The sequence below is a fragment of the Salarias fasciatus genome, chromosome 20 (assembly GCF_902148845.1).
Source record: "Salarias fasciatus chromosome 20, fSalaFa1.1, whole genome shotgun sequence".
NCBI lineage: Eukaryota > Metazoa > Chordata > Actinopteri > Blenniiformes > Blenniidae > Salarias > Salarias fasciatus.
In genome coordinates, this window is record NC_043764.1 from 4,194,960 (window position 1) to 4,215,963 (window position 21,004).

Genomic DNA, 21,004 nt, shown 5'->3' on the forward strand with positions numbered 1-21,004 from the left:
TCCGCGAGCGTCAGTCGTTGCAGATGTTGAAAAAGAGACACACAAAAGGCACGACACTTGAAAACTTTGTTGTAAATGTCAAACAGCAGTCATCATCACAGCTTCGGATTTCTGCCGAGTTTCTAATATCTACAACTGGCAGCATTAAAAGTGGACGCTAAAAGAATTTGGCCATCAGTTAACAAGGAAACCAAATAATCCGAAACACTCTCTGTCAACCACAGCTCTGCTGCTGCTGCCTTCAAGTGTCCTCGGAAATTGGATAAACTTCAAGTGAAAATAAAGATAAACTAACTAATTGAAGAAGACGTTTTCCCGAACAACAGATACTCAGAACAGAAAACAGAGAATAAAAACTCTGTTTTCGGTTCGCGTAGGTGCAATTCAATAAAATTCTGTGATGCGTACAAGTTCAAGTGTATTATGAATTGTTTTTGAACGCAACTTTGCTTTATAAATATACTGTTGATAATCGTAATGTGTGGATTTTAAGACTTCTACTTAAAACAGCTATATGTCTGATTACTGTTGTTATTTTCATGTATTTATTTTAAAGCGCAATAAATAAACGTCAGAAAAAAAACTATTTTAAGGCTAATGAACGCAACATGAAATCAAACGTCAGAGAATGGTCCAATGTTTCCCCCATGTGGACACTATTAAGTACTACATCCGTACTGCAAATCTGAGAAGGTCGTCTAGAACAGAATCAAACAAGACTCCATCGCCCGACTTCGAGTGCTGTTTACTGGGGGTTCCTATAATTTCTTAAAGTAAAAATGGGATTCGCAGTTTTTACCTGTCAGATTCCTCGTCTCAGTCACAGAGGTTAACACACAGGCTGTTTTGAAATCTTGAGAGCTCAGTTAGTCGGCTCAGGCCATCCTGAAATGTTTTCTAGCTGAGCAACCTCAGGTTTTAGACTGCTAAGCAATCTTTATTATTCATATATAACATATCAATAATCTTCAATCTCTGTGCGGAAAAACTGAGTCACACATTTTTTTTATTGCAAAGATTCTGAATTCAATTTCATTTGACACAAATCGATACACTACTGTGAAGTCATTACAGCACGTTCACCTTATTAACACTGATTTCCTGAGATGACACTTTACAGTTTCAGACAACAAACATGTGATGTGAGTCACACTAAAAAGTTGGCATGTCTTGAAATTGTTACCACTGATTGTTTGGGTGTGCCGTTGGCTGGTACACATCGCTGAAAACTACAAAAATGCACAGAGTCAAGGTGCTACTTGAGAAAAATCATGTGATCGCTACAAACACACCGGCGAAATGTCTCAAATCCAGAAAATGAGAAACAACTACATACAAAGGTTTCACTGTCACTCCTCAGCAGGCAAACTGTGAGAAACAGCCAGAGTCATCCTCCTGGCAGCGAGTGAGCCGGGTTCTTCATAGACTTCAAGTGGACTAACAGGAGGAGGAGGAGGAGGAGGGGTGTTAGTGAGTGTTTTACTCATTGTCACTGTGTGTTTTGTGTGTGTGAACAGCAAAGGGGCACCGAGGAGGTAGAAACTGTGTCCTTGTTGAGTGAATGCATCTTTGGCCAAAAAAAACAACAACAACAACAAAAAAAACAATCCCCTTTGCCTTTACTCCGGTGAAATGATGAGTCCTCGCCTGCAGGATGGTGTGTTTCGGTGGCTATCACTATGAAAACTGTGCTGGATGTGCTGTCTGACTGCATATGATTCTGTGTGTAGAAAAATAAGAATATTCAGAGTGTGGCGGTGAACCATCGACCCTGTCGCCTGGTCCTCAGAGGACTTCTTTTGTTTTCCCAACCCCACAGTTTAGTCTGACGCTACTCGAATCACTCCTGGGAGGACAGCTGAGGGGGTTCTCCTTGGTCTGACGCTGGTTCGCTTGCTGCTGCTGCTGCATCTGTGGCTTCTGCTGCATCTCCTGCTGCTGCTGCGTTGGTTTCTGCTGAGTCCGGACGGCTGGCTTCATCTCTTTCTGTCTTCACAGAGCTCTTACTGATGGTCAGGAGGTCTCTCAGCTCCTTGTTTTCAATCTGAAAGAGACAAGAAATAAACTTTACCCAAAAACAGAATTTACAGTCCAGTTCACAGTTGATGGTTTTATTTTAGCAAAAGTTTTGGAATAGAGTTGTGTAAATCTTTGTTCTAGTTGCCTTCTGCTGGTCTTCTTCCCCTGGATTGTCTATTGGCCTGCTGAGAACTGTGTCCAGATAAAGCAACAAAAAGCTAATACTTCATTAATGCAAACCTAGTTTTTGCATGTAAAACAACCTTTCAATGTTTTTTTTTTTTTTTTAATTTCAGATGATTAGCATGGTTATCAGCTCCACAGAAATTCTATTTGGTGGAACTCGTCAATAGTCTACTGACTGAAGATAATAATAAGTCAGTAGAGCCCCAGTAACATTACTCCTAAAAGAATGTGATTGATCTTAATGCCTGTAATTGTTTAATGTTTTAATCTCTCCAAGTCTCATAGACTTTTCAGTTCAGACACCAAAAGTAAACTATGAAAGAAATTCCCACGTGTCTCCACTGTGCTCACCTCGAGCTGAGCCAGCCTCTCCCGAACAGAACAGTAGTGCTGGTCGTCCACCTGCACTGCTCTCCTCATCACCTGGCCCATCTCGCATATCCGCTCCACCTGGCTCTGCACCTCCTGGACCACAGTCAGACAGCAAACCGTTCGTGAGAATAATCCTAAAATGTCAGGACCTAAAAGACTGAGAGTCAAATCAATACTTTGGCATGGTCCTCGTGGAGACTGAGAACAGGTTTGGTGTCCAGCTCCTTCTTGGCCATCATCAGCTGGAGCATCTGTTTGCGATAGCGACCCATGATCAGCTCTAACGTGTACTGGTGCTCCTCAAGAGACAACCACAGCTCTGTGGAGGCAGTCGGGAACAGATTAAAGTATCAATAACACTGCAAACATTTTTCTTCATCAATGCCAACAACCCCAAAGTGCACTCTATATTTGACTCTATCCTGATCTTAGTATTTGTATAAAACTATTTACATTCGACATTAAAGAGGAAGCATTCATTTTAAGAGAGTAACATCTCAGCAATAATAAAGCATCAATGAATCTGTTTTTGCGGAGAGGGAAAGAAGTCCATCATTCAGGACTTTGCCTGTTCAGGTACAACAATCAATACAATTATATTTAGTTTCTTTTTTTAGGAAAAATGTGTCATGGCTATAAAGTCACCAGCTGGAACAAAGACTACAGATTTCAACACCATTCTCAAAACTTGGTCATTTACTAATCTCGCCAGCCCACAGATGACAAGCCAGTTAAGCAGCAAAATATAAACTTTTATTCGAGTTCTTTATTTCAATTTACTGCAAATAATCCAATTGTCTACAAAATTCTAGTTACTAAAGGGCCGATTTCAAATGGAAGAGCGCAGAAAGAATAATAACTATTTTTTTATTCTTTCTGTTTTATACAAATCGAAAACTTGGAAGTGTAGCATTCGCTGATCCCACTTAAATGTTTACCTTTGTTTTCCTGCTGCAGCTCCTTGATTTGAGTGTTTTCCTGAGTCAAGAGGACGTGAGGCTTGTATTTCGTGAGCTCCTGGATCTCCGAGTTGTCTTCAGTGTGCTGAGTTACAGAAAAACTTGTGTTATTGTGTTTGCTGACTTGAGACCATCGGGTCCTGGGCGGCTCGTCCTTACCTTGTCTGGAAGAGCGTTCCCCACCTCTCTCATGCTCTGCACTCTCTGGCTGAGGGCCCCGGACTGCTCGATCAGGCCCTCGGCGGCCGTGTCATGCTCCTTCAGCCGGTCGAGGAGCGTCCGAGCATCGCCCAGCACTTTCTCCAGAGTGCAGGCCATTTACTGGGTGCCCTGCTCCGGTGTGTGAGTGTGTGTGTGTGTGTGTGTCAGGTATCTGAGCACAGAGAGCTCAGTTGGGATTAAAAAAAAAAACAAAACACCTAGCAGCGGCAGATTACATCCACTACACAGACTCAGTGACTCAACAGCAGGCTTCAAAAAGACAAGTACATACGGCGGAAGGACTTTAGCAATAGTCCGCAAATTGAAAAAAATAGGTAGAAATGAGAAAAATCCACAGTTTGTTGTCAAGTCTGTGGTTTCCGCATAAAACAGGATCCGGACGTCATTTCCGCTTTCTGCTTCGTAGGACTGATTTGGGGTCACTGTGATACGCTGCCTCCCTCTACTGGAACATGTAACTAACTGCACCTCCATTAAATTACCAGCAAATAATAATAATAATAATAATAATAATAATAATAATAATAATAATAATAATAATAATAATACGAGAAGTAATATATCACTTGCACTGGCCAGTGTTGTCCAACAATTGACTGCAATATATTACTTTCCCAACACTGCAGCGCTGCAGGGGGATACTGCACAAAGTTTTATTTTTTTGTATACCCCTGGCATTACATTAAATCATTTAAAGATTTTTTTCCCCTGATAGATGATTTATTAAGATATACACCATTGCAGAAGAAGCAACAGCAAACAACAGAAGCAGAAATTCAGCTTCAGTACACCCTTTTACCCCCAGTTTATTAGGGTGTAAACTTTAACATGTCATTTCTTTCTATTCAATGTGTTGCATGAGGCATCAAAAATAAATAATACTGATCCAATTTTACAAATTTAAACGGTAGTTGATTGTCTGTTCACTTTAGGGTGACTGACACATATATATGTATATCATGATGTTAGATAATTTTGAGATATAACTGTGGAGAATAAAAACACAGATTCATTCAAACCTGGACGTCCTCCATAGAATTTCATTACGGGGATTATGTCTTCCATATTGTGTGAAACCTACTTCTTCTTCTGCTTTTTTGATTTACTCTGTACAAAATATACTAACTCGGTGAATGTGTAGTTGAGTACATCTATAGAGTGTGACCTTGAACATGCACGTGTGCAAATCAGATCTGATCTATTGCCCTTTCCCCCGTGGCCTCGGAGTGGGAATGGTTGTGTTCTAATTTATTCATGTTTGTATGTTAAAAAAAGAAAAGAAAAAGAAGCTAGATGTTTTAAAAATTAACAATGCCAATTTCTGTTGTTTGATGCATTTACAGTTGTCTTGCTGTAGAACCACGTAGACCTCAAACAAATGCACTCCAAAGTTGCAATGGTTGCAACGTGTGACCTCAGAAACTGTTTTGGTGAAGATGAGACACTGTCAAGGAATAAAATGCTTGAAACTTTTTGATTTTGGTCACACAACTCTGGCAAGCAGTAGAAAACAGTCACAGAGTGACACACATTGATTATTTGTTGTCAAACTAGAAAAAAATGTTGAGAAATTAGCTGCATAAATGTGATTTAATCGTCGACCTAAACTTCCCATGGATCATTGCGGGTTACTGATGCCGAGCTCTACTTGACGCTCTCTATTCCTCACGCTCTCTGGTTCCTCGAGCGTCTTCAAATATCGCGGTAGTCGCCTCCCTGATCACTACGTAATGTGCCGTGCTGCTTCTAGCGGCGCTGGTGACAGTGCTGAAAGCTGTTGGGGTGAGTTTTTAGCCTTTTTATCTAAACCCGAAACCTTTCAGAATGTATTTCCGTGGTGTAAGGAAGGTCGCGGGTTTGTCTCGTCTTGCGAGTGTTGTTAATGTGAGCGGGTCTTGTAGCGTTTTGTGGCCGACAGGACTCGGGCCTGGGTGGGGGCGGCGGGTGTTTTTCCTTCCACATAAATCAGCAGCACGCAGCAGGGCCGGGGAGCACGAGCTAATGTAGCCGCAGCTAGCTGCATCGGCCCCGGCCCGACCGTCCAAATCAACCACACTGTCACGTTGTCGCTTTACACACGCCTCTGTTAACTACACGTTTTTACATTTGATTTCATTAAAGTGTTTCACTTCACAAACTACCGCTACGTAGCTGCCAATTGGCCACGGGCGCCTGTCGGCTCGTACGTAGCTTCTTTGTTGTCGCGTCCTCGTGCTGTTAGCCGCTATAACACACAAATAACAATTTCACGTTATTACTGAGCTAATCCTCGTAAATGGGAGGTTTTGTGTTTACTTTTTTCTGCAATGTCTCCGGTGATTAGGTGCTTTGTAGTCGCTTAAATGTTGACTGTCAAACTCCGCACCTCAGTGTTTGCTTAAAATTATATATTAGAAAAAAAGATCGTAGTTGAACTACGTTTTTAAATGTATTTATTAATCGCTAAATCATGTAGTTTTCATTCTAGCTCTTAAGCATTCGTCATTTCGGGTTCCCGTTTTAACGTACACACCGACCGATAATAAGTGGAGTTTTAGTGATAACTTGACGCGAAGTTTTGAGAGTGAGTGCCCGTTCTAAGGGAAAATAACCCAGAACAAGAGAGGGTGTTGATGTGTTGGGATCAGGGATGTCGGGAGTGTGTTGTCCCCCATCTCGGTGAACTAAATTCCCCCCGTTAAAGCTCCCGATCCGCCCGCGACAGCAGGCTGTTTACGGCTGGAGCGTTAGCCACATGCTAATCTGCGGGTTCCGCTCGTCCACACAAGGTCACCAAGACAAAGAGATTCACGCTCATCTGCCATCCTGTGTGTTTTAGTTTGATTCGGGAGCACGGTAGACCTCGGAGGGAGTCAAATATTTCTCTGTGTGGGGGCTTGAGCTGTGAGACGAGCTGGTTAGCCTGGATGTGGGTAATGGCGCTGCATGCCGCAGCGTGTTGGATCAGGCCTGATATTCGGCTCTTCAGCGGATCGACTGGAAGTCACATGGTCCGTGTTGTTCGGGCCCAGATAACCACTGTGCTGTTTCCAGATCGTCACATTATTTTCCCACGAAATGGCAGTTTTGCTTTAGCTGGAACCTGACCGCTTCTCTACGGTTTCCTCTTTAATAATCAGTAGATCATGTTGATAAATGGCCAATCGCAGTTTGAGGCCTTGTGGGTGGACTGTTTTTTTTCCCCTCCTGTCATTTTTGCATCACTAAATGCCAAGAGGGGTGGGGGGTGAGAATAGTCTCTCTGTTTACTGACTATAACCTTTAACACACTTTTACGCAATCAGTCTTGTGACTTTTTTTAATGCTATCAAAAGGAACATTTTCTACACTTTGTTAATGATCAATCATAGTGATGTTGAGGTAATTTGTTGAAATTAATGCGGAATCTCATTGAACTCAGCCTGTTGGTCTTGGCCTTCTGGGATGTGTTGCAACACAGAATAGATATCATGTGTCTGGGGTTGGCTCGACCAGCTTGTTTTCAAGGCAGAGTATTTAGGTCAACACCACTCTGCTCTAACCTACTGAGGAAGGTCAGTTTCTAAGAAAATGTGACACAATACTGTATTGGTGACGATTGCACTCATCACTTGATACACCAGATAAGCGAAATGAAATGCTTTGGCCTAATTTTTATTCATAAATACTATTGCTTGAACTGATGGCATGCGAGGACTCGTTGATCCATGGCTCTTGCCTGCTTGCCAGCTGTCTAGCATTGTGGGGAAAACTTATTTTTATACTTGTGGAGTGACCCTAAATAATTTAGGCTTCTCCCTAAACTTACTGGAGCTCTGGTTTGGGTTTTTATTAGACAAGTGATTTGATGTCTGTAATTTCAATCCTCACACTCCTCGGTCATCTTACCAAGTTTGCTTTTTCCTCCAACAGTATGAAGTGAAACAGACCTGAATTTTTGTACCATCCGCAACTGCTTCAAGTTCAGATCACCACAAAGAAACTGAAGACAAGCCTCCCAAAAACCAAGTTGCAACACTGAAGACACGTGAGGAAAAACATCGGATCACTTCAAGGATTTAAAAACGCAAGAAGTAACCAAATCCTGAAACGACCAAAGAATACGCACATCAGCCCAACCGAAACACAGAAGAAAATCCTGTGCCCAAGCATATTCTGAGAAGACCCTAACTGATCTGAAACCAGAAGTTTGTGCCTACTCAACAGCTTTGACAAAGCACACGTCCCAACGCTGCTCCTAGCCCTCCTCATCCTCACTACACCACCGACTCACCACCGGGGTGTGGAGTGGGCTGCTATCTGCTAGTTTTCCCCCTCCAAAGTCCCCCATCTCTCCCTCCCTCCTCTCCTCCTCTGTTTTCATTGTATTTTTTTTAAGCAGTGTTATTGCACCTGCGTATTGCCTTTTTTCTTTTTCTTTTTTTTTTTCCACTAGAGTCCCCCTTCCTCTTTTTTTTTTTTTTTTTTTTTTTTATTTTATGCAACCATCTAGAATTTGTGCCAGAAACCTGTAACAAGTGTGTGTGTTCAACTGTGTGCATGAAGAGGTCTGCAAAAACTGCAAAGTCCTCAGGATCCTAAGAAATACAAAAACAAGACGACGATTAAAGGTGGGTGTAGATTACTGTCCCTCTAAATCAAATCATGTCTGTGTCAATTGTACTTGAACCTTTTCATTTTTGTTTGACCTTTTCTCCACGAGATGCAGTTATTTCTTCCTTTTGAACCCGCTCCCAGTTTGACAAAACTGATTAAACTGATCATACTAGTTTGGTGGGAACCACAAGTTGTGATTTGCATTTACATCTACAAAAGCACATTGTGTAGCAATTACATCTGATTCATATTGGCCACATGCAGTGACTTGGGGCAGCAGTGAAGTGGTTGTTTTGTTAGTCTGTCCTTGTTTTCTGGAGCATCCAACTGTGAAATTTTTTTTTTCTCCCCTTGAAAGTGCACCAGGAATCAAGGCATCATTTGTTTTGCTTTTAAGAGGTAGCCTCTTCTGTGCAGATTAGCACACTTTCAAGCTGTTGCTGTGCTCGGTCAGAAACGAACCTTGCGTTTTCATTGCTCTTTGTACGTCGCTGCACACCACCCCGTGTGGAACAAGTGCAATCCTGGGTTTAACACTTTTTATCCAGTCATCTCTAAAACCTCACCTTAAACCAGCTGATCAGATCCGCCTCCAGTCAGTTGAACTCATTAGTTAAAGAACAACTTGATTTCTTCCCCACACCCAACCCGCACCCTTTTCCTACTCTGTTGTGAAGTCACATCCTCCTTGTCTTTTTTTTTTTTTTTTTTTTTTTGCCTTTTCAACCTCCCTCCTCCGGAGGATCGAGCCCACAGCCACTTTCCTTTTATTTTTTTCTTTGACACTTGGCACACTGGCTGACCTATCTGCCTTACCCGTTATGTTTGTTCCTCTCTTCACCCTTGCAGACATCCAGCGGTGTATCATTGGGTGGTCACTTAAGAGTAGTGCTTAACAGTCAAGCAAAAAAAAAAAGAAAAAGAGGAAGGAAAAAAAAATCTTAATCAAGTTCAGCAAGTGCTCAAGCAAGTTTGGTCCGAGTTTATGGGAAAATATGGGCAGCCCCTGGAAAGGCTTTGTTGAGTTTACCTTGCCTGCGTCGCCACCCACTGCGTTTGTTAGCGCTGACCTGAGCAGCACCTCCCCTGTCGGACTCAGCCTGTCGCCATATGGCCGATCCGTAAGTCTCACCTTCCCACCTCTTTTTCTACGTGCCCCACCCCATCGAGCACCCATCCACTCCTGCATCTTTGCTGTGAATGGCCTAACCTTTCATCCTTTCCAGGCTCCCGAGTCAAGCCTCTCTCTAGTTGTACTGTTCAGAGGTGAAAATTTTGTCGCTCTCATTTTTTTCTCCTCCATCATTTGCACTTTTGAGTGCAATAAATGAGAAAGGAGTTGGGCCAAACCTGGTGGACGACGTTATTCCTCTCGTGATTTTATTGAAAACTACATGCCAGCTGATTTTGATGATGTTGGTATTCAGCGCTGATCGGAAATCCTGTTTCGTAGCGACTGCGCTGGCAGCTGAACCAACGTTCAGGCACTCTGCCCGTGTTCAGTGTCTTGCTGAATCACAGTAACTGTAAAAGACTTCCTCATATGTTTGTGTGAAGGGCTTAACACAAGAGGCTGCTCTGGGACCCCCCTCCCTCCATTACCCATAATCCATCACCCACCCTGTCTACTGTAGATGCGCCACTATTTTACCTGTCATTTGCACTTTTTTTTGAAATTTTTTTTAAAAATTTTTCCATCTTCAGTAGTTCTAACGAATCTGAGCAACGTTTGCAGCGCCACACCTAAACTACTTCTAATTGCCTATCTCTGGTAAGCTGCTGATAGGCGTCTTGAGTTGTTGGTTAGCTTTCCAGTTTGAATGCTTTTTCACTTGGTAGCTCTGTAGATTGGTCTGATAATTGTGGGATTGCCGAACTGTCATCTCTAAAGGTTTCCTGTGGCATTTCTGTCTGAGAATCGCTACCGAGTTTGGTTGTTCTGACAAAATGTGATTATTGTGGACCTGAAATGATGCACTTGCAAATATTGGCTATTAAAATACCATTTATATGACCACGTTTTCATGTGAGCACAGAAAGTTAGGCTGCATTTTGAGGGTGTGTTTATGCAGTGATGCTCAGAATTTGTTGCACTGCTCCCAAGGTGGAACTTCGCAAACACTCAAGCATATGACGCAATCAAAGCAGATCGGGACACATTTCATGTCGGAGACAAAAATTGTCCCGATGGGACAGGATTTATTGGTCCTGGAGCAGTCCCCGAGCGATTCTGGCCATGTTATTTCAGGACTTGTCTGGGTTTGTCCCGGACTAAAATGTATTGCGTTTGTCTAAGACTGCCTTGGACCGATTTGTAGCTCAGTGACGAATACGCACCAAGTCACATCACTACTGGAGCTGACAAGGGACAAACATTACAAGTTTTCAGGAATGGTGAGGTAGCCATTAAAAATGTAAATGTAATGTAAGAGACCGATGTGATAAAGAGAATTTCAGAAGTACAGTTACAAGGGGGTAGATAACTTTGATTCACACTCCAGTGCAGAAGATGGCACCAATGCGCCATAACAGCTGGTGCCTCCTGCCATTAATCTGAAAAAAGACAAGAGAAATCAGGTGGAATATCAGCCAAAAAAAAAAAAAAAAAAAAGCACAATAGGTCTCTCGGTTTGTGGTGACCTAGTCCAGGACATGGGGTGAGTGCAGGAATATCCAGCCCCCCCCCCCCCCCCCCCCCACCACCACCTGACAAATTCTGCTCCGTTTGCAACTTACTTCTGACTCCCATCGTGGGGGGTGGGGGTGTAACTTCCTGATATGCTCAGTCAATACACAGCTGTTATTGCATGCACACCACGACTGTGGCAAACGGCTGTGCACAAGTAGGTGGACAGTAATGTTTTCCTCTAGTGTGCCGTGACTCCCAGTCCATATTCCTCCGGGATTTGGCAGTTTGAGTTGAGTCATCTGGCATACCAACCCAACTTGATTGTTTGTCTGTACTAATGTCCCTGTTCTCGCCATCTTTAATGTTTATAGCATATTGTTCTCCGAGCATTAGAAAAACACACATCGCACACTAGTGGACCCACATGGAAACTACATCGTTTCCAGCGTTTTCATGTGAATGCTAACTTTTATGAAGTGTTGTCGTGAAAGTGGAATCTCAAAGATCTGGTTAGTGAGGTAAACTAAATGTTTGTTTGGATTATGTAGTTAAAAGAAACAAAACTGCTGAAAACGATTAACGCTGAAGTTATGTGAACAGTGGTCCCTTTCAAAGCTGCTGCCTCCCTCCCAACAGCGTATCCCAGTCTTAGCCCCAGTGTCAGAAATGGAACGAGGCTCGTCTGAACCTCCAGTGGCTCGCAACACTGTCCCTGCCGCACGGTCCACCTCCACTGGCCCCGTGTCCATCCCTCGCTCTTCCTCCATGTCTTGCCATGCCCACCCTGGAAGTAAAAAGCACAAGCGGACTCCCTTGTATCAGAGATCTGTAAGCGGGCCTGTCGGACGGTGCCCTCTCCGGCAGCTCGGGGAGCGTTTGTGGTCGTACAGCTTGTGCTAACAGCATGGTTTGTAGTCTGACGCGTGAAGAGTTTTGACCAGAGTGTTAACGCAGTGAGGGCTTTTTCCCTTCAGTGTATTTTCTTGTTGGTTGGTTGGAGTGATTGGACGTTTGTCTACCTGGGATTGCATGATGAATCTCTGAATTTGTCAGATTTTTAGGGGCAAAGTGTCTTGAAAGTGAGTGAACCGCAGCTTTTAATGCATGACGTGACGAGGAAGTGCTTCATGGTGTTGATCTCAAATTGTGTGTTCCCCACTGATGAGCGCTAACATAGCTTGACCTTTTTTTGCTTTTTTTTTTTTCTTTCTCCCAACTCCTCTGAAGTGTGCTGTACCTTCATGTTTGATGATTTATTTTTCTTTTAATTTAAGGTTGGCATCGACACTGCATCAAACTGCGTTGAAGTGCATTTAGTTTGGTGTGAAGCCACTCCTTGACACTAAAGGCCTCTGATGCCTCTGTTCTTCCTCAGATGAGCTTTGATCCAGGCATGCTCCACAATAACGGGCACACTGCTTATGCCAATGGCACGGGGCCGGGCATCAGAGAAACTGGTGTGGTGGAGAAGCTCTTGACCTCCTACGGCTTCATCCAGTGCTCTGAGCGTCAGGCCCGTCTCTTCTTCCATTGCTCCCAGTACAATGGCAACCTGCAGGAGCTTAAAGTAGGAGGTGAGTGGCTTTGGTGAAATGCCCGTTTTCCTTGTTTTCTCCTCATGCCTGCCTTGCGCTCATCGTTGTTTCTCTTTCCCTCTCTCAGATGATGTAGAGTTTGAGGTGTCCTCTGACAGGCGCACTGGCAAACCCATAGCAGTGAAGCTGCTTAAGATAAAGCCAGAGGTGCTGCCAGAGGAGCGGATCTCGGGCCAGGTGGGGCCAGACCTGCACGCCTATCCCTTTACTGTGCTGCATGGTTATATTCATCCAGTTAAGGAACACCATTTTATTTTTGGTCATGTCCTTGTCTGTCTGCTTAACATGTATATGGCCTATTGTGTTTGTTTGGCCCGAGGATACTTATCAGTGTCTATCCCTCCCTCCCTCCCTCTATTCGCCCAACTTTCATTTACAGTACAGTTGAAATTCAAATCGGCTTAAAGTCGCTGGCATGCGTCTTGCTGTTAAATGTCTGACTAAATAGGGACAGTGATTAGTTCCGCACACGGCCGATTACAATATTTCTTCCACACAGCTGTTAGGAATCAGAGCTTGTCTGCTAGACCATTAATCCTGGATAATATACCATGATGCTGTTGTTCTCATTGTAAATAACTTAAACAAAAAAAAAAAGCTGACATAATTCTACATGCAGCACACAGTGTGACTCCATGCTAAACACTCCTCCCATCATCCATCAGTGGAAAGTCTTTAGTCTGTCATGCCAAAGCAACTCAAAAACCCCCCAAAACCTCTCGATGACTAACATCGTCCCATCAGATTTCACTCATCATGTCCACCGGTGTGTTAGTTGGGCTTGTATACTTGTATATTTGTATATTTGTAGCAAATATTCCGCCTTAGACCTGAGGAGTGTGCTAATGGCGTCCACCTGGAATCTCCCGCCCCTTTACTGCAGGTTGTCTCATCAATCCCATTGCACTTGGATGGAAAGTCTGCTCCTGGCCAGGTGCCCACCGGCAGTGTTTGTTATGAAAGAAACGGGGTAAGATAAGTGGCATGGATTGAAGCATGCTCGCTCAATAAAAAAGCGAAACTTAATGTAATTAGAGCGCCCATCATCCCACTCTGAATGCTGCCTGCGCAAAATCACCCAATTAATCGTTCCATGCTTTGCCTGAGTGAATAATTGTATCTGCGTCTAACTCATAACGTAACTCGACTACAACCATATGCTGCATTTGAAAACAGTGTCTGCACGTGTTAATTTTTAGTCATCTGCTGCCTCAACATGGCTAAAATGATCCATCAGTGAAGAAAATAGGAGGATGGACATCCAGGAAGTAACGATTTCCACAAGATGTGACGGTGATGTGTGTTTCTGCAGGAAGTGTTCTACCTTACCTACACCCCTGATGACGTGGAGGGCAACATGCACCTGGACACAGGAGACAAAGTCAGCTTTTATGTGGAGACCAACAAGCAGTAAGTTCTGAGGGAATGCGAGTTGCATCCCAGCGGTGATCGTTCTGGATTCTTGACATATGTTTCCCTGCTTTGGTTTCAGTACCGGTGCAGTCAGCGCTCGTAACATTCAGCTGGTGAATAAAAAGCAGATGAGGTGCCAGGGTGTGGTGTGTGCTACGAAGGTAAGGTTCTCCGCTGCGTCGTCACGTCTGCATCGAAGCCTTTTAAAGAGACGTTTCAGTCATCAGTTCGATACGGAACAACACAAACTCCTGCTTCTTTAGCAGTACCTCTGATTATATGTGATGCAAACGCATAAGAGACTAGCGGCAACTTGTTAGACCACTTTTAGCACATAAGCTGTTTGTGAAGTGTCCAGCTTAAATAGGCCAGCTGTCCTGCTGTCCTCATGCAAGGGTCGCAGCATCAGTGCTGCTTTGCTTTACGTTAATCTCTCTGACTTATGTAATGAATGTTCGTTTAACAAGAAGTTACTGAAAGGCAAGATAAAAGATGTTTTTCTTAACCTCGTGATGCTTTTCTGTACCGTTCAGAGCTCATCCAACAACTGTACTGGTCATAACTGATGTGTTGTTGGGTTTCCTTTCAGGAGGCCTTTGGATTCATCGAGAGAGCAGATGTGGTGAAGGAGATCTTTTTTCACTACAGTGAGTTCAAAGGTGATCTGGAGGCCCTTCAGGCTGGAGATGATGTCGAATTCACCATCAAAGACAGAAATGTAAGAGTTCAGTTTGCTCCTGAGCCTCTCTGACTTCGGTCGCTTGGTTTTTAACTCTAATGTTAAACACTTCACAGGGCAAGGAAGTGGCTACAGATGTGAGGCTGCTCCCCCAAGGAACAGTCATCTTCGAAGATATCAGCATTGAACAGTTTGAAGGGACTGTTGTCAAGGTCATCCCCAAGGTCCCCACCAAAAACCAAGCAAGTACAACGCAAACCCAACAACAGCAACACAAAACTGTGTGGATGTGTTCACTGTTCTCACCTTCTTGTCCCATTTTCACAGAACGACCCCCTGCCAGGTCGCATCACTGCACGGGTCGGCTTTGCCGACAAAGAGCTTCCGTTTGGTGAGAAGGACACCAAGTCCAAGGTGACTCTTTTGGAAGGAGACCACATCCAATTCAACATCTCTACAGATCGCAGAGACAAGCTGGAGAGGGCTACCAACATTGACATCCTCCCTGACACCTTCAACTTCACCAAGGAGACTCGTGAAATGGTGAGTTCTGCAGAGAAAAAGAAAAATCAAACGAGCTGGTCTCTCTGAGCGTTACTTTATAAAGCAAACTGTCCTTCCCAGGGAGTGATAGCCGCCATCCGCGATGGCTTTGGTTTCATTAAGTGTGTGGATCGGGATGCGCGGATGTTCTTTCACTTCAGTGAAGTTCTGGAGGAGAGTCAGCTGCACATCTCAGATGAAGTGGAGTTCACTGTTGTGCCTGTAGGTCCCGTTTATAAACCTTTCACAAAAGTATGTATTATGTTACTACTCAAGCTGGCATAGTCTACTTTTAGTCCCGGAAGCAGGTGCTAAATTGAAGATCCCGTTGTTGTCCCAGGATATGCTGTCGGCTCAGAGGAACCACGCCGTGCGCATCAAGAAGCTTCCCAAAGGCACTGTGTCCTTCCACACCCAGTCTGAGCAGCGATTCATCGGAGTGATAGAGAAAGAAGTCATTTCAGCCTCCAAGAACGTCAGTCCCACCAAGGGCAAGGAAAAGGTACCATCATGCACACACACACACACGTTAAAAACAGAATCCAGCCAGTGCTTTTAAACGGTAGATTTCCAGGCCAGCTCACCTCATCTGCCCCTCTGTCCAGTTTCTGTTTTAGTTCTAATGTTGGTCTTTGCTTTTTCCTTCAATGACCTCCTCCTGTTCATGATCCTTGTCGGTTAGAAAAAAGACAAGGTAGGCCTGAGACCCTCTGCATGAAGCCACGAGTCACGTGTCACAAATAGAGATCCCAGACGAACTGTGCAAACACGCAGTGCACCACTACTCTGTTTAACCAACAGTCCAAATACTATCTCCTCCTTGTTAGAAGACAAATCTGAAGGTCACAAGTTGACGTACCGTTGATGGGCCTTGCTGTCTAATCAGTTTGTTTTGTCTTATCTTTCAAGGGTAAAGTTGTAGAAAAGGTCAGTGTTTGCAAGCCTGCGGGGCCCCGACTGCCGTTTAACTCTTTAGATGCCAGCATGGTCTTTGGTCATCAATTAATCTGTAGAAGTAATATCAATCTCATTATTGATGAGGCTGAGAGGGCTGGTCAATGAAACTGCCAGCAGGCACATGGGTTGTGGGAAAGTTCGTTGTGTTGAACTGCTAAAAGGCTGCAGGATATATTGTACTCGCATTGCGACATTTCCTTGCACAATAGTCTGATTGCAGCACTCGGGATGTGAACTGAAGCGAATCAACTGTGTGTCACAGCCAAGATGTGACTCCTCAAAGCCAGTTCACGCACCCAGAACAGACGAGGGAGCGTCTTCTCAAAGCAGAACTGGCAGATTTAGAAGATACTCCCCAGGCGCAAGCTCGGTCTGTCCCAAAACTGCTCACCTGTGGCAGCCAGGAAAAAAGAGCTTAAACACTTATTAACCAGTGATCAGAGTGGCAGTAGTAAATCAATTCAGCCATATTCTATATTACCCTTGTTTTTTTTGGTAGTTTTCCTTTTATTGCCCACTCATTTCTAATTCACCCTGTATTTCTTGAGATGTCGATAATGATCGTGAATGGAGTGCTAATATTAGCTCAGCTTTCCAGTTGTGGTGTTTTGAAGGGTAATTCTGCAGCCCTACGTCTCCAAGCTGTTGCAGTAGATTAGCGTAATGCTAACCAACTCGGCTGCTTCAGATTGACGCTTTGTGCACACTGACGCTTGTGTTAGTCGACTGCTCACCATCTTCTAATTCACTACACTCTGAAGTCATCAGATTGAGTAGGTCAAGCCTTTCTTTGACAGTTTGAACGCTGCACCGCTAGATGAAGAACTTCTGCTGTTCAGAGAAATAATTGAGGTTTTATTCCTGCCTCTTTTAGGAAGCTGAGGAAGGTGTAATTGCATATGAAGACTGTGGTGTGAAGCTCACAGTGCCATACCATGCCAAAGACCTGGAGGGAGGCCACCCACAGGTCGGAGACAAGGTAAGAACTCCGTTTATGCTACTTATAAGCTCTTGGCAGTGGATAGGTGAGCAGTGAAGCATCGCAGCAGACAGACTGATGGAACCCTTACGGCCCTCAGTGCAGCCGATGAACACTTGAATCCTTGCAGTGTGTGTTTTCCACGAGCACTCGGTATTCTCTGTGGCCTCTAGGTGGAGTTCTCGATCAACGAAGTGAAGCGAACCGGCCTGCAGAGTGCCGTCTCCATCCGGGTTGTCAACCGCAACGCCTCCAACGCCAAGAGACTGCACGGGTTCATCGCCACGCTGAAGGACAACTTCGGCTTCATCGAGACGGCGAATCACGACCAGGAGATTTTCTTTCATTACAGGTAGAGGGTTGTCTTTCCTTTATTTCACAAATCGTTGGAAGGTCGATGGCGCCCAGGCTGAAATACATTCCCGTTTTGTGTTCAGTGAAATGTGTGGAGACCTGGACAGCCTGGAGCTGGGCGACACAGTGGAGTACACACTCTCCAAGGGAAAAGGAAATAAAGTCAGCGCTGAAAAAGTGACCAAGGTGGCTCCAGGTATGAGGAGTGTGAATCCACCTTCTGTGACTATCGCAGCGTGTGTGAGATGTATAACCTGAGCTGCGTTCCGTTATCAGTGAACGGCATCGGTGAAGACGTCAGCACGACGGTGTTGACAGGGAAGGTCATCCGTCCCATACGCAGCGTGGATCCATCTCAGACGGAATATCAAGGTCTCATTGAAGTCTCAGAGGAAGGTGGGTGAAGACGGCCCATTGTTGACTTTCCTTCCAGTTGAAGTTTGGAAAATTTAATCTTCTGTTTCCTCTTTAAACAGGAAGTAAAGGAAAAAATTATCCCTTTGGGATCATGGGTATGTCAAGCAAGGCGGACTGTCTGCAGAAAGGAGAGCTGGTGAAGTTCCAGACTTGCACAATAGCCCAGACTGGGCAGAAGATGGCCTGTCACGTCGTCCCTCAGCGTCGGGCGCTGGTGGAGTGTGTCAAAGACCAGGTAGCCGTCGGTTGAGTGGCAGAATCCTCTACTCCACAGGCGTGGACCGCCCTTTAACCCCGAGCTCTGTCGCCCCTTCAGTTCGGCTTCATCACATATGAAGTTGGAGAGAGCAAGAAGCTGTTCTTCCATGTCAAAGAGGTGCAGGATGGCCTGGAGCTGCAGACCGGGGATGAGGTGGAGTTCTCCGTCGTCCTCAATCAACGCACAGGGAAATGCAGTGCCTGCAACGTTCGCCGAGTCAGGTGAGGTCGAAGACTCTGGACGTCGTCCAGCTTGATTTCTCTCCGATATTTAAATCCTCTGAAGTTTCTGGGAACAGAAAACTTTCTTTAACCAAGGAAAGGTTAACGGATCTTTTTAAAATTGTAAGTCCTACTTATTTGTGAATAAATATTTGCAGCAACAACTATTTCACTGAAGCATAGTTGATTTTTATTAATCTGTTTTGCTCATCCATAGTATGTACACAACTGTGACAAATTTAAATCTTAGAAACTCGTTTAAATTAGCAAATGACCAAAAGTTCATTCTGTCATAAAGTTGTGAAGCAGTTCTGTGAAATACTTTGCATCTTCATGCATCACAGAATTGACCCCCATTTACGATTTTAAGTGAAAACACGAAACCTCAGCAGCCTTTTGAGTGTCTCTTGGGTGTAAATGAACCTCATTATCAAAATACTGCGATGAAGCTTTTCTGAATCAAAGTGCATAAATGATCTGTTGTGCAAACGAGGCCTCGGTGTGGGGGAAAAAAAAAAAAAAGACCAGTGTTCAAGCGTTCATGACGTAAGCATGAGCTAAATTTAAATTCCTTTCGATAGTGTGAACACTGCGATGCTTTCTGCATCTCTTGCTGTCTGTGCCGACGCTTTTCTCTCAAATGAGGAATGTCTTGACGTCTCGGTCGTGTGAGCCGCAGCAGAAGGATGTGAACCTGTGGCGTTAATCTGATGCTGGTTTTGTGTGACAGCGAGGGGCCCAAGCCCGTGGTGACCCCGCGCCCGGACCGCCTGGTGAACCGGCTGAAGAGCATCACTCTGGACGATGCCAGCGCTCCTCGCCTGGTCATCGTGAGGCAGCCTCGTGGTCCTGACAACTCAAAGGTACCTGTCGCTGTGGAACTGCAGAGTGCGAGGAACTCTAAAACCTCATGTGGTCTTTGGTTCTTGATCCATTAACGTCGGCGCTCTCTCTGCTCCGCAGGGCTTTAATGTGGAGCGGAAGACTCGCCAGCCTGGCGTCATCGACTGAGCAATACGGCGCCGGCCCTGCTGTCCCCGAGAGCAACAGCAGGGGGGGATAAGGGAACCTGATCTGACACATGCTTGTACACAAACTCATCCACACAAAAATCCCCCCCACACACGCATACATACACACACACACACACACACAACAAACGAAACATACGCACACATACAGTAATCGGCATGTGTAATCTTTATCCCCATCGATATCTGCAAGGGAACGTTTCTTATTCCGCAGTTCCCTGCCTCCCGTGTATGATGTACCCGATGCGGCGCTCCACCCTGCAGCATAACTGGGGATCTCAGAGTGTGTGTGCGTGATGTATCCTAGAAGTGATTAGTGTGTAACGGAGGTGTTTGTTTCTGAGGGCCCGCTCCCTCTAAATCAGAGTGACGACTGTGTGGCTGTCCGTGTCCTGACCTTTTCTTTTTCTTTTGAATCTGCTTCGTCTGGAATTCTGCACCTGTAATGTGTCCCGTAGTCCGACTGGGTGAATGAGCGCGACTCTTGGCATGTCTTGAGACCTCCTGCTTCTTTTCTTTTTTTTTTTCTTTTTTTTTTTTCTTTCCTCACACTTTTTGCTCCTTTTTTTACCCCCCCCCCCCCCCCCCCCCCCCCGCACCGGAAACTTGAGTGGATTCATTCCAAAGTTTCCTCTACTGTATGCTTTCCTACAAAACGCATAAAGCAAAGTTCCCTCCATAAGGAGGATCATATTTCTCATATGTGCGAGCTTAAACTGAGGATTCTTCTCTGCTCGGTTTTTTTGAGCAGTTTTAAAATGCTTTATTGAAGAGCTGAAGTGAAAGCATGGTGTGTGTGTTTGTGTGTGTGTGCGGGTGTGTGTGATGTATGTGAATGTCGACGTAGTTAATCTAATGGGAATTTACCAATCTGGAGCCTTTAGATACCTTTTTGGTATTCACATGCTCCACTTAAGCAAATTATTTTCCCAGGTGCAGAATTCCTTGTGGCATCTTATATCTGCAGTTCTTTTATACTATTTTTGTTTTTGTTTTTGTTTTTTTCTTGCACATATTGCTATTTTTTTTTCCATTGAAACTCAATCTGCTAATATTGAAATAAGAATAAGGTGCCTAAAAATTAAAAGCAAAAGTAAACAAAAAAAAATAAATAAAAAATTAGATGTATCCTCTGTTCCCAGCCTACCGCCAAAATATTCAGAACAATCTTAGGGTGGCTTTCTTTTCTAGTAGAAATAATACTGATATGCATCCCAAACCTGTGGGTTGAACTATACTGTATGTAATGTGTGCTATTTTTTTTTTTCTTAGTGAAAGTTCAAACTTCAGATATAACAATTAAAAAAAAAAAAAAAGCAAAAAAACAAATTTAACTTAAATGAGAAGAGGAAAGTATTAAAAATTGAGTTTAAAAAAAAAAACAAAAAAAAAACACTGCATTAAGAATCCAGATAAGTTCTTGTTCTGGAGAGGAGGTGGGTGGGCTGTAGTGCCTCTGCACATTAAGTTACAGTCAATGTTAATTTCTTTGGAGATCACCGGGTTTCAGTTGAACCACCTACAGAGGTTCTCATGTACTTTTGTTAATGGTCTTGAATGAAACGATTAAAGTTTTATGAAAATCATGACCGCT

At 44.2% G+C, this 21,004-nt stretch overlaps 2 protein-coding genes across 11 annotated transcripts; one reads left to right on the plus strand and one right to left on the minus strand.

The window, feature by feature from the left end:
* Nucleotides 1-990: 990 nt before the first annotated feature.
* sike1 (suppressor of IKBKE 1) lies at nucleotides 991-4,132 on the minus strand. The gene is made up of 5 exons (XM_030118653.1): nucleotides 3,696-4,132; nucleotides 3,516-3,621; nucleotides 2,754-2,896; nucleotides 2,557-2,670; nucleotides 991-2,044 (listed from the first exon to the last, which is right to left on the minus strand). The coding sequence occupies exons 1-5, from the start codon at nucleotides 3,852-3,854 to the stop codon at nucleotides 1,841-1,843; spliced, it is 726 nt and encodes a 241-aa protein (XP_029974513.1). The 5' UTR covers nucleotides 3,855-4,132; the 3' UTR covers nucleotides 991-1,840.
* A 1,324-nt stretch (nucleotides 4,133-5,456) lies between these two features.
* csde1 (cold shock domain containing E1, RNA-binding) lies at nucleotides 5,457-20,996 on the plus strand. 10 transcript variants are annotated; one of them, XM_030118163.1, is made up of 23 exons: nucleotides 5,457-5,540; nucleotides 7,650-8,347; nucleotides 9,183-9,454; nucleotides 12,338-12,536; nucleotides 12,625-12,791; nucleotides 13,441-13,527; nucleotides 13,870-13,967; nucleotides 14,050-14,131; nucleotides 14,560-14,688; nucleotides 14,766-14,891; nucleotides 14,977-15,192; nucleotides 15,274-15,444; nucleotides 15,533-15,694; nucleotides 15,875-15,886; nucleotides 16,102-16,119; nucleotides 17,024-17,128; nucleotides 17,302-17,480; nucleotides 17,566-17,678; nucleotides 17,759-17,878; nucleotides 17,959-18,134; nucleotides 18,216-18,379; nucleotides 19,110-19,242; nucleotides 19,343-20,996. In XM_030118163.1, exons 3-23 carry the CDS (start codon nucleotides 9,329-9,331, stop codon nucleotides 19,388-19,390), a joined length of 2,631 nt encoding a protein of 876 aa, XP_029974023.1. In that variant the 5' UTR covers nucleotides 5,457-5,540; nucleotides 7,650-8,347; nucleotides 9,183-9,328; the 3' UTR covers nucleotides 19,391-20,996. The 10 variants fall into 10 exon arrangements, with proteins under 10 accessions (XP_029974023.1, XP_029974026.1, XP_029974028.1 ...); XM_030118166.1 differs by having other exon boundaries at nucleotides 15,274-15,414; XM_030118168.1 differs by lacking the exon at nucleotides 9,183-9,454.
* The last annotated feature ends 8 nt before the right edge of the window (nucleotides 20,997-21,004 follow it).

Excerpts from the sequence above, each read along its gene's own strand:
- csde1 (XM_030118163.1), top strand. The coding sequence starts at position 9,329 with ATGGGCAGCCCCTGGAAAGGCTTTGTTGAGTTTACCTTGCCTGCGTCG. Across the intron at positions 12,537-12,624 it reads GCAGGAGCTTAAAGTAGGAG|ATGATGTAGAGTTTGAGGTG; the intron begins GTGAGTGGCTTT and ends TCCCTCTCTCAG. Across the intron at positions 19,243-19,342 it reads GTGGTCCTGACAACTCAAAG|GGCTTTAATGTGGAGCGGAA; the intron begins GTACCTGTCGCT and ends TCTGCTCCGCAG.
- sike1 (XM_030118653.1), bottom strand. The coding sequence starts at position 3,854 with ATGGCCTGCACTCTGGAGAAAGTGCTGGGCGATGCTCGGACGCTCCTC. Across the intron at positions 2,671-2,753 it reads TCCACGAGGACCATGCCAAA|GAGGTGCAGAGCCAGGTGGA; the intron begins GTATTGATTTGA and ends ACTGTGGTCCAG. Across the intron at positions 2,045-2,556 it reads AGAGGCTGGCTCAGCTCGAG|ATTGAAAACAAGGAGCTGAG; the intron begins GTGAGCACAGTG and ends TGTCTCTTTCAG.